At 41.2% G+C, this 12,596-nt stretch overlaps 1 protein-coding gene and 1 long non-coding RNA gene across 4 annotated transcripts in view; one reads left to right on the top strand and one right to left on the bottom strand.

Annotated features, from left to right (window-relative positions):
• The window catches only part of LOC307216339, a 265,091-nt gene that overhangs the window by 59,599 nt on the left and 192,896 nt on the right, over positions 1-12,596 (bottom strand). The gene's annotated exons all lie outside the window — the stretch shown is intronic.
• LOC307216280 (putative lysosomal acid lipase/cholesteryl ester hydrolase) overlaps positions 1-12,596 on the top strand; it is a 73,435-nt gene that overhangs the window by 54,029 nt on the left and 6,810 nt on the right. For 2 of the 3 annotated variants that reach the window (XM_079976424.1, XM_079976423.1), the window contains exons 3-6: positions 5,379-5,577; positions 8,055-8,164; positions 9,413-9,552; positions 11,114-11,260. In XM_079976424.1, the coding sequence (XP_079832550.1) occupies positions 5,379-5,577; positions 8,055-8,164; positions 9,413-9,552; positions 11,114-11,260 (596 nt within the window). The remainder of the gene's footprint in view (positions 1-5,378; positions 5,578-8,054; positions 8,165-9,412; positions 9,553-11,113; positions 11,261-12,596) is intronic. The other variant, XM_079976426.1, reaches the window with a different exon arrangement.

Here is a 12,596-nt window from a genome sequence, read left to right as displayed (position 1 = left end):
CTGGGATATCTGCATTCCCTCTTCATATGGCCTAGACGTCCACACGAGTAGCATTTCACTGCCTTCAAAGCTTTGGCGCCATCTGGTGGTTCCACTGCACTCTGGGATGACGTCTGTGAAGACTCCCCCTTTCCCATGCAGCTATCACCCTGGCGGTCTGCTTCATTCTGAATCATGGCAGTATCACAGGCTACTGTGAGCTGAGCAATTGGATCAGCAATCTGAGTGGCCACAGATTCCCCACTTGCATCAGCCAGCCTTCTGCAGCTAGCCATCATGACTCTGGCATTAGCCTTCTGCATCATCTCTGCTGCTTTAAATCATGCTGCGTCACTGCTGCAGCTGCTTTATTCCAAAAGCACTTTTAAAAGGTACTTTCGGTTTCCCCCAGCATAGGAGCTTGTTCTTTTGAGCCTTTGCCTGTGCCCGGCAAAATGGCCTTAAAAGTTCAGAGTCCAGCCATAAAGCCATTAAATAGAAGCTGACAGGCTGCCCGGAGCATGAGCACATACCTCATCAATCATCTTGATGCGCAGAGCAGATACCGTCCGATCCGTCCCTCTGCATTCCGATCCTTTTGCCGGCATTCTGATTCGAATTCTAAATTCCATTCTCAAGATGACTGCGTTTTCTTCTGGGCCCCATAACCAGGAATGTTGAATTTGCAGTGTCCCAAGCATAGCGGAATGATGAGGAGTACGTGCCACATACTCTATATTACTTTATTTACACTTCAAAGCTGGTAGATTACAGAAAAACATCTTGCCTCTGCCGGAGCAGAGAAAGCATCCTCTCTCCTCTAAAGCACGGAGAGAACACTGTGAGAACAGTGAAAAACAGGAAACCAGTGTACGTCACATCCAGTCTCCTTTCCCGTGAGAAACTCCAACAGCAATTGACTGTGGAATGTAAACATCTGTCTCGTGACAAGCACTTTCGCTGCACAGTGAAGAGAGCAGAAACCAACAAGTTTTGCCAGTTCTGCATAGTCCATCAATTTTTCTTGCCATGATTCTTTAGTTGGGGTTTCTTCAGTCTTCCATCCTTGTGCTATTAAAACTCCCGCGGCCGTTGTCGCATACATGAAGATGTTTTTCAGCTTTTTTGGCAGATCTTTCCCTACAATCCCTAACATAAATGCTTCAGGTTTTTAACAAATGTTAAATGGGACATTTTCTTCAATTCGTTGTATATCATTTCCCAAATTTTTAAAATTACCTTACAATCCCACCACATATGATAAAATGTCCCCTCCTTTTCCTAACAATCCAACTTTTAGAAGACATCTGAAAGCAGCCCTGTTTAGGGAAAATTTTAATGTTTGAAGTTTTATTCTGTTTTCAATGTTCTATTGAAAGCCACCCAGAGTGGCTGGGGAAACCCAGCCAGAAGAGTGGGGTAGAAATAATAAATTATTATTATTAACCAATAGATTATGTGGAGCTGGCAAGTATGAAAGCAAAAATTTGGGATCAAGAGGGGACACTGCTAAGGAAGGAGTGGAAACCCTTTGTAGAGTACTTGAAGAGGTATAACAGTCAGATAGATTTACAAGAAGGACCTGAACTGTGAGCAGCAGAAAATAACAATTAGGGTATTCTGTAGAGTGAATGAGGGTGTTTAAAGGCAATTAACATATGTATGTATTAAAATTTGAGAAAATTCTTAAGTAATAATAATAAAAGAAATGCAAAGGACAGTCTAAGGGTGTTGCTTTTCTGAAAGATATTAGGGCTACCTAATACCTGAGAAGCAAAGGTGGTGTGATGAAGGAAGGGCAGGAGGACTTAGCCACCTACTTCCAGTGCCAAGCTCCCAATATAAGATTATATTTGAGTAAAATGGCTTAAAATGTAAGAATAAGATGACTTATTGAATAAGATGACTAAAAATATATCAGCTCAAGAATTTGTAATGTCACTGGCTCATTTATGCACATATGGTGGCAATGCCCCCAAGTTTTTTTGTTTTGGAAAAAAGCTTTTTCATGAAGCAGGCCTTACGACAAAACAACATACCCCTTTGGATTCTGAAACAACAATTCTATCATAATACTCAGAAATATTTTAACAGCTTTCCCCAAAATGTATCATTAGTCATTTAATGACTGCACTGTAGTATTGCAAGGGGTAGGAGGTTTCTAAAGGCAGACTTGTTTGAGATCTGGATCTCACCTCTCTGTCATGGACAACCTGACAGCCCATGTCTGAAGAGAGCAACACAGACAAGAAAAAAAAATCACTACTTTTCAATCAATCTGTTTCAATAAATCAACGTAGTTTTATTACATACACAACATTGATGGAACATGGTTATAGGCATCAGAGAACACAGGGCTGTTTGTGGAATGACACATTTGTTTAAAAATTTAAAAAAATTAAATTGAAGGCCGAAGTATTGGGAGATTTTGGAATAGGAAGGTGACAAATTGAAATTGCAGAGTTTTGAGAAATTAAGAGATAGAGTGCGAGATTGGCTTCATTATTATCAAATAAGGGAGGCTTATAATTTGGACAGAAAAACTGGCTTCCAGGTGGAAAAATCAAAACTGGAAACAGAACTGTTAGAACCCAAAACTAAGATATTATCAAGAATGTATAACTTGCTGTTGAAATGGAATACTCAGGACGAAACGGTTAAATCTGCTATGATTAAATGGGCACAAGATGTGGGACATAACATAATGCTAGCTGACTGGGAACAGTTGTGGACCACAGGTATGAAATTTACGGCATGTAATGCCTTAAGAGAGAATATTATGAAAATGATATATAGGTGGTACATGACACCAGTCAAGCTTGCAAAAATATATCATTCGCCCGATAATAAGTGCTGGAAATGTAAACACAATGAAGGTACATTCTTTCACCTTTGGTGGACGTGCCCAAGGATTAAGGCTTTCTGGGAAATGATCTATAATGAACTGAAAAAGGTACTTAAGAAACCAGAGGCCTTTCTCCTGGGCATAGTCGGCCAATTGGTGTTAAAGAAGGATAGAATTTCTTTATGTACGCCACAACAGCAGCAAGAATACTCATCGCAAAGTATTGGAAGACACAAGATCTACCCACCCTGGAAGAATGGCAGATGAAAGTAATCGACTATATGGAATTGGCGGAAATGACTGGCAGAATCCGGGACCAGGGAGATGAGTCGGTGGAAGAAGACTGGAAGAAATTTAAAGATTATTTGCAGAAGTATTGTAAAATTAATGAAAGTTAAAATGATGTTGGATTGAAACGAAGCGGTTTTAGCAACAAGGTTAAAATGAATTGGCAAAAATAGATTGATAACAGATGAAAATATGGGGGGCCACTAGGTGGCGCATCGGAAGATGGCTGACAATAACATCTCTCCGACCCACACGAGTTAATTTGGAGGCTATGATGGGGCTAATTAGCCTCCTTAACCCCATCAGGATTGTGGGGGGGACGGCCCTTGCCTGCTGTGCCCTATACCACCCCCGAATTTGTGGGGGTGGGGGCACTAGGCACAAAGCCCTCCTGTGGGATTTTCGGCACTCCTTGACGCCGTCCCTGATTCGCGCCGCTGGTTGCAATGATCTTTAAAAGAAACAATTTGGACGTGATTAATTGCACATACATCAAGGAAAAAGGGGAGTAAATACTGCTGACAGAAGAGATCTCTGATAACAAGACAACAATAAAATACGAGAAGAACGTCAAGATACGGTATGACAAATGACTGAGGGGGGAGGGGGGGAAAAACCTGCCTCTACCTTTTTATGTGATTTAACAAGAATCCCCCTCCCCTAATAAGTCAGAAATTAAGGACTTAAGCTGTGGATTTAAGGCTGTGTGGAGATAAACTTTCGATCCAAAGCAATGTTTCAAGATGAAGCTGGAAAGCTAAGAGTTTTGGAGTGACGCAGTCAGGAAAAATGCCGTCGCCATTTTGTGAGGCATTGTTGGAGCTCTTGGGTCTGGGAGGAGGAGAAAGAGAGAAATAGAGTTGTTTACATATCGTGAATCAACTCCTCGGTGGGACTTAAGAGCGACAAATGCCAAAATTTACGATGGAAAGAGTGATGTTATCTACGAAGGAGATATATGGAAACCATCTGGACTTAGTGGAGGAACAGGAAATCCACACAGGAATATTACACTTGCTATCGGCTTAAGGAGACTAATAGAAGAGATCGTAAAGGAAAAAGAGAAATTATATGAATAAGATATGATGTGGCAACACCAAGATAAGACTGGATAGAATTACGAACTTTGTTTGGACTGATTGGGACTGATTTGGACATTAACACAGTAATAAGAAGATGATTTGAATCCCCCTTTGGATCTTGAAGTATGGGTTCCCCCAACAAAATTTAAAAATTTGGCTTTGTAATTTGGAATTTATATGATGTGATTTAATTTGATGTGATTGGCCAGTTAATAAAAATTATATATAAAAAAAAGATAACAGATGAAAATATAAAGTTACAGTTTGTTAAGATATTGGATTAAGGTCAAAAAGGAAAGGATTTGCTGAACTAAATAATGTGAATTGGAATACAGAAAGGGGAGGTGTGAGGGAGTCAGGGAAATAAGTAAATGAAGTATAAGATATGAAAAGATGGATTTGTTTTTAAATTTTTCCCCTCTGTATTTTGTATTTTGAATTTTTTCCTTGCATTTTTGTATTTTTTTTATTTTGTTTCCCTTTTTTTCTTTATTCTTATTTTGTATGTCATTTACTATGTAACCCCTTTTCGTTCTGTAAAATTTTAATAAATAATTTTTTTTAAAAATGAAGTTAAATATAATTAAAAAGATATATGGTGCTTCTGTGGCAGGTGAGTGGAATGGTTCAATATTGCCTGTTACAAATAACTGGGGAGACGGGACCTTTTTTGAGGGGGGGGGGAGGAGACTTGCTTTACATATTGCATTCAGGAGTGTTTTATATGCATGAGCATATAAAATCGCTGCCCATGCATGCTTTGTGCCCCAAGTTTATAGTAGGTGATATGCAGTAGCTTCCAGTGAAGTGGTGTTTGTGGAGTACCAATGCTCTCCTGATTTCCCCACACATTGGTTCACTGGAGCTTATTGAGAGGAAGAGGGGAGAGGCAAGGTTGGGGGAGCTTGACCTGGTGTTGCACGTAGAGGTGAGGGAATTGGATTGGCTCCGCCAACATGCACTTCTCCCTTTCCCTTCTTGTTCTCCGTAAGCACCAGCAACCCGAGAAGCCATGAGAGTAACATTGCCCCACCTGCACCACTTCACTGGCTGCTACTTGAAATATGGAATGACAACAACTGACATTCAAGGTTCTGATGGAAAGAAAGTTGATGGAAAGTTCTTGTTGGAAAGAAACACTGAAGTTACCTCTTATAACTATACTTAAAAGACTTCCATTGCAGATCCGAAGCCCGCAGTGTTTCTGCAACATGGCTTGCTTGGCAGTAGCAATAACTGGGTGTCAAATCTGGACAACAACAGCCTGGGCTTCATACTGGCTGATGCTGGCTATGATGTTTGGCTAGGAAACAGTAGAGGGAACACCTGGTCCATGAAACACATTAACTATACTGTGGAGCAAGAAGAATTCTGGCAATTCAGGTAGAGTGATCTTTCTAAACTTCATTATGTGTTTCTGGTTCCTAGTTTTCCTTTTGGGGTTTTTAATCTGCCATGCTCTTCCTCTTCTGTTTCAACATTGAACAGCACTCTGACAATCTAAAGGTATAGAAATATATTTCCAAGTAAATATAATTGGTAGTTGTTTCTTTAAACAAACAAACAAACAGCACATATTGTTCATGTGGGGAATTAGATGCTCTGATGAAGACTGGAAGATGATAAAGGTAAAGGTAAAGGTACCCCTGCCCGTACGGGCCAGTCTTGACAGACTCTGGGGTTGTGCGCCCATCTCACTTAAGAAGCCAGGGGCCAGCGCTGTCCGGAGACACTTCCGGGTCACGTGGCCAGCGTGACATCGCTGCTCTGGCGAGCCAGAGCCGCACACGGAAACGCCGTTTACCTTCCCGCTGGTAAGCGGTCCCTATTTATCTACTTGCACCCGGAGGTGCTTTCGAACTGCTAGGTTGGCAGGCGCTGGGACCGAGCAGCGGGAGCGCACCCCGCCGCAGGGATTCGAACTGCTGACCTTTCGATCGGCAAGCCCTAGGCGCTGAGGCTTTAACCCACAGCGCCACCTGCGTCCCATAGGAAGATGATAAAGGTAAAGGTAAAGGTACCCCTGCCCGTACGGGCCAGTCTTGACAGACTCTGGGGTTGTGCGCCCATCTCACTTAAGAAGCCAGGGGCCAGCGCTGTCCGGAGACACGCTGGTCCATGAAACACATTAACTATACTGTGGAGCAAGAAGAATTCTGGCAATTCAGGTAGAGTGATCTTTCTAAACTTCATTATGTGTTTCTGGTTCCTAGTTTTCCTTTTGGGGTTTTTAATCTGCCATGCTCTTCCTCTTCTGTTTCAACATTGAACAGCACCCTGACAATCTAAAGGTATAGAAATATATTTCCAAGTAAATATAATTGGTAGTTGTTTCTTTAAACAAACAAACAAACAAACAGCACATATTGTTCATGTGGGGAATTAGATGCTCTGATGAAGACTGGAAGATGATAAGATCCCCCAAAGATGTTCTCTATGGGGAGCTGACTTCAGGCAGCAGGCCCACTGGCCGACCAACTGTGTATTACAAAGACGTTTCCAAACATGATGTGAAGGCTAGCAACATCAATTCCACCTTGTGGGAATCTCTTGCAGACAACAGCAGTGCCTGGAGACAGATAGTTAGGTGGTACCGTATATTCACAGTAAAGAACAGAGGAGAAATTACCACTGGGATGAGAAATGGCATGGTACACCTGCATCCACAGAACCAGATGCCTTCATCTGTCTCAGCTGTGACAAAACCTGTCTCTCCTGTATCAGTCTCTACAAGCGCAGCAGGCACCGTAACTCTTTGACAAATAAATAAAAAATAAAAAAATTGTCTAGTAGCACCTTAGAGACTAAGTTTGTTCTTGCTATAAGCTTTGACGTTTTGACTTCATCCTTGAAGGCACAGTCTTCCTGACCCAGATGGATGTCGGCAACAAGACAAAGCACACAGCTGGGATAACTCCAACTGAAAGGATGAAATATGGCATTGCTAAACTCCGTAGATATAGATCAGATATAGAACAGATCAGGTTGGCTTCCGGTGAAACTAGATTTGATGTGGGAGGACCAAGTGCTAGTGCCAAATTTTTGTTGTGGGTGCTCAGCACCCACACAACAGGGCCTCCAAGGTGACTTCCAGGGCTCCTAGGTGCCACTGTGGCGGGTGCGATGTATTGTGACTTCATGACCTCAAGGGGCAATGTGACATCCTGACCTCACATTACGTTGCACATGCTGCTGGGCACCCATAATCTGCGGCACAAGTCGGCGCCCCTGGGACCTAGTGTGGGTCCTGCTGATTCTGAGTAAAGTTACTTGCCCAGAATTTGAAGCTCCTCAGATATGCAAGGAGGCGAGGCAGAGCCTCCGGAAACCTCGGTTTTTTAAAAAGCTTTATGTTTCTCCTTTTGCTTCCAGTATTAGTCACACTAGTGCCAACAACAGAAGCATTCCTCTCCCCCTTCTAATCTGCCTGTGTTTTATTTTTATACCACCCAACAGGTTTATGGGCACTCTACTGGCAATTCCTATTTTGTGCAAATGTGTTCTAAAGTCATGACTTATTTGGCTCTCCAGGTCTGATATCTGACATTTAGGGACAGCTTGCCTGTTAAAACTATCACATTGCAGGAACCCTATGGCCACTGTGAACTATTTGGTGGACTTTTAAAGTTTTCAGTGAACAGCTCATAGTGTTGCATTGACTGCTAGTGAACAGTGCCAGTGGAAATATCTAAAGAAGATGAGTCATGGCTTAATTTAAATCAGATTGTTTCACAAATGTTCAGAGAATTGGTAGTCCATGGAGGAGGTGATCTCTGGTTTGCCAGATATTGTATTGCATTGGCTGGAGAAGTCTGTATGCAAGTCTGTAAAACACAGTCTGTTATTCCTTTTCTTTGCAGTTTTGATGAAATGGCTAAATATGACCTTCCAGCTTCAATCAATTTTATCCTGAGAAAAACTGGACAAGAGAAAATATTTTATGTTGGTCATTCCCAGGGCACCATAATAGGTAGGTTAGGAAGCTTCTGAAACACATGTTGCCAATTCTAATAGCAACATGTTTATTTGTACAGTTGGTGTTGTATATTAATTTCAAGAGAGATTTTGGTCATAGTACAGTGGTTACACATAGAGCCACTGGACATGGAGAACCATCTTGAATAACAATCCCTGTGTAGGTTTCCTGCATTTTCCCCTTAGTAACATTTCCCATAAAAGAAATGTTTCAAAGCTGCTATGGACTTAGAGAAAGAAGTGTATGGAATATAATACAGTGGTACCTTGGGTTAAGAACTTAATTCATTCTGGAGGTCTGTACTTAACCTGAAACTGTTCTTAACCTGAGGTACCACTTTAGCTAATGGGGCCTCCCACTGCTGCTGTGTGATTTCTGTTCTCATCCTGAAGCAAAGTTCTTAACCCGAGGTACTATTTCTGGGTTAATGGAGTCTGTAACTTGAAGTGCCTGTAACCCGAGGTACCACTGTACTCCCCTCACAAACCTTGTTTTGTATATTAATTTCAAGAGAGATTTTGGTCATAGTACAGTGGTTACACATAGAGCCACTGGACATGGAGAACCATCTTGAATAACAATCCCTGTGTAGGTTTCCTGCATTTTCCCCTTAGTAACATTTCCCATAAAAGAAATGTTTCAAAGCTGCTATGGACTTAGAGAAAGAAGTGTATGGAATATAATACAGTGGTACCTTGGGTTAAGAACTTAATTCATTCTGGAGGTCTGTACTTAACCTGAAACTGTTCTTAACCTGAGGTACCACTTTAGCTAATGGGGCCTCCCACTGCTGCTGTGTGATTTCTGTTCTCATCCTGAAGCAAAGTTCTTAACCCGAGGTACTATTTCTGGGTTAATGGAGTCTGTAACTTGAAGTGCCTGTAACCCGAGGTACCACTGTACTCCCCTCACAAACCTTGTTTTATGTGCTTTGTGTTGCTTCAGTTCATCTCAGCTGACAAAGTCTTGTTTAATTTGAATAAAATCCTGGATTTCAAGCCAGGATCAAACCTTTTGGCTTCCGAAAAATGTACAAAAACTGGAGCATTTACTTCTGGGTTTTTGGTGTTTGGGAGCTGAAATGTTCCAAAACAGAGCCATTCAGGAATTGAGGATTGACTGTACTTTATTGCTTTTGTGTTATGAGAAAAGGCTAAGATTTTTTTCTTGTATTGTGATCAAGGCAGTAGTGCTTGCTATATTCATTTATCTTCTATTTCTATTTCCCATCTTGTTTCTTAGCATTCATTGCATTTTCAACCATGCCACAGCTCGCCCAGAAGATAAAAATGTTCTTTGGATTGGCACCATTGGTCAACACGGTTAATTCTAACAGCCCAATATCAGCTGTGTTCACTCACCTTCCTGAATCCTTGGTCAAAGTATGCATTTTGGACCAAATATTTGTTTAAAATAGAGGGTGCAAATATCTCTGGCTGTAGCTAAGAACTTGGAAATGTATCCATCATTTGACCTGAGGCCATTTGTCATTCTCATAGACACCTAAACTGTTCAAGCTGGCGAATGCTGAAATTTGGTAACAGGGTGTTGCTCAGTCTAAGCTGATCTGTAAAAATTGGGATGCCCATTTTTCTATCTTGCTGTAAGTAGCATGGGTGCCAGCACAAAACACCTGCTGCGGGCAGGAAAGAAAGAGGTGCTGGTGTGAGAACAATCCTCAAGTGCCCAAGCAAAAGGACTTGGTACAAACTTACATGAAGATCTTGATAGTATGATGGCAGATTACACCTGTGCGTAACTCAGCTGCCTTTAAAGCAATAATGCTGAACAGTTATAGGAGCGTGTATTTATTACATTATTGGTTTATTTTAAGTATTAAACAATGTATGACTATAGGACAAGAGAGCCAAACCAATCTAGAGAAATAACTTGGGATGATCACAGAGTCGTGGGCAGTTACAGGCACATGAGCTCATTTTCTGGCCTCAGAAACATTTGCTGATTGTGTTGGAGGCTTTTGGGGGCTTCTGTGTTGGCCAAATGTCCCCCTCACCCACTTTTAGCTCAGTAATTCATACAACAACATTGTAACATGATCAGTTTTGTTCCCAGATTAGAGTCTGGTTGGTGGGAGGATTGAGAACGAGAGATTGTGGATTGTCTAAAGCCCCATACTGACTGTGGCTAGGGGGATAATTGATTACCTTGGGGGCTTTATGATTCACAGCTTACCCTTGGCTTCTATGCTACACTACTTCTACCCTAGACAAAAGCAGATTGAAGTGCCCTTTTCAGATTGTAGGAACAGCCACTCCTTGTATTCCCAACCTGGAGAAGTCAGAAGACAAGGCAGTAAAATAATTCTCCCTTATGTTACCATGTAGACAATAGAGAAGGCGTCATTTGCTGAAATTACTAGGGAATTAAGTAGGATTGCCATATTTCAAATTGTTGAGCTTTTTTGCCCCACATTTGGGCACTACTTCTGAATGTGGTATTTTGGATATGTTCGGACGTATGACAACCCTAAATTAAGTGATTTCAAGCACAGCACAACTATTTGGCTATTGGCTATTTGTGGCTATGTTTGCACAACAGCAAGTCTTTTGCATATTTGGGCTCCTACTGAAATGATGTTCCTGAACCACGTTGCAAGCGTGCCAGTTGCACATTGCATACATCTCAAGATGCACTTTAACTGTGTCATCCTGTCTCTTTGATGGCTGAAATTACAATGTCCATGTCTTGAATATAGCAGAAGGTCCTTTTGTTTGACTATGCATGTGGGATTTGAATTATTGCTGTTATCATCATTATGGCCATGGATTGTTAAATGGGCATTCTAGCCTAACAATCTGAGTAGAAGATTCTCATAATATTGTTTGTGATATTTTCTTGCTACCCGATATTGCTGGAAGTATCTCTAGGGAAGCAGTCTTGACTAACAAAATGACCTGTGTACTAATGTTTTTGTTTTGACAGGTAATATTTGGAACCAAGCAGTTTGGTGCTCAAAGCAAAACTTCTAAATGGTTTGCTACTAACCTGTGTAATCGTTTCTTACTTGATCATGTTTGTGCCAGTTTTTTCTTCCTAGTGAATGGCTTTAATGTGAAAAACATAAATCTGGTAAGATTTCTAACTACATAATAGGAGGTAAAGAGTGTGATCTAAAGAAAAGTATGTGGAGGCTTCTTTGAAATGGTTGCTGCTTATAACATCCATATCTTAATTACCCCTGGAGAAGTGGATCCCAGATGGCTACTTCATTGAGCACTAGTGGATAGTGTAATTTGTGATATTTTGGGCTGCGCGCGCACACAAAAACCAACCCAGGACTGCCACTTAAATTTAAGTGTTTAATTTGAGTTAAATTAGTCTACCATATTGATTCAAAATGGTGCCCTGCATGCAAACATAGTTGAAGACTAATATATCCACCTCAGGAGTCCTCGTACCAAGTTTGGTGATGATATATTGAGAGGCAACCTGATTGGTTGGAGCTGTCCCACATTTTGGGCAATGATATCTTCAGAGATGTCCAAGTTGGTGAAGGTTGAAATTGTCACCTCAAATTTAAAAAAGACTTGCAGAATGGGGTGAAATATCTTCAGAGGTGTCCAAATGGGCAGAGCAATTATTATTGTTGTTGTTGGAAAATTATTGTCTGGTAGCATTAAGGCAAAAACCTTAAGAGGGCACAGCTGCCACATTGAGACAATACAATATAACAAATATTAAATACACAATAGAAATAAGAGCAAAAATAAGAACAAAATGAACCAATATGGCTTTGTGTACAGATACTTGTAAACTGGAACTTAATATTTGTGTGCATTGAAAGATGGTGCACATCAGCCCAAGAAACATGTGAAGAGGTGAGAAGTCATGGTGTGCACCAAGGCCTGGTTAAGGTGCTTGGGGGCCCTTGTGCAATTCCCCATACAGGGGTCCACTTCCCCAAAACAGAATGCAAGTAATGCCTTATGGGTCACAAGAAGGCTGTGTCTTCCTTGCCACCATGATGCAATAGGACCATAGTTAAGAGCAATACTGAGTTTCAGTTCATAGCTCCTGATAAGAGTCTAGGAGTGGCCCTTAATTATGGTTGGTAACACAACTAGACATGGCACCAAAGCAGGGTGGAGTGAATTCATGTCCTACAGGAGGAATGTACACAACGGCCCAGCCCACTGCACAAATGGATGTTATTTGTTATGTCTGTAATTGCCCTGGTTGTACTATATAAAGAAATATATTATAACTGGGGCTGTAATCCTGTGCATAGTTACCTGGGTGTAACCTGGTTGAACACAGTACAATTTACTTCTTAGTAAATGTGCATAGGATTGCAGTATTAGTAGAAATGTATTTATGTTGTGGGGCAATGCTTTGCTGCAAGCGAATTTCCCTCTTGTTTGGTAACACAATATTGGCATTTGCAGCTAGTTTGAAGTGTCAAGTT

Source organism: Podarcis cretensis (genome assembly GCF_951804945.1).
Source record: "Podarcis cretensis genome assembly, chromosome: 5".
In the NCBI taxonomy this organism is placed as follows: domain Eukaryota; kingdom Metazoa; phylum Chordata; class Lepidosauria; order Squamata; family Lacertidae; genus Podarcis; species Podarcis cretensis.
Note: the sequence above shows the minus strand (reverse complement) of the source record. Positions and strands in the feature narration are given on the sequence as shown.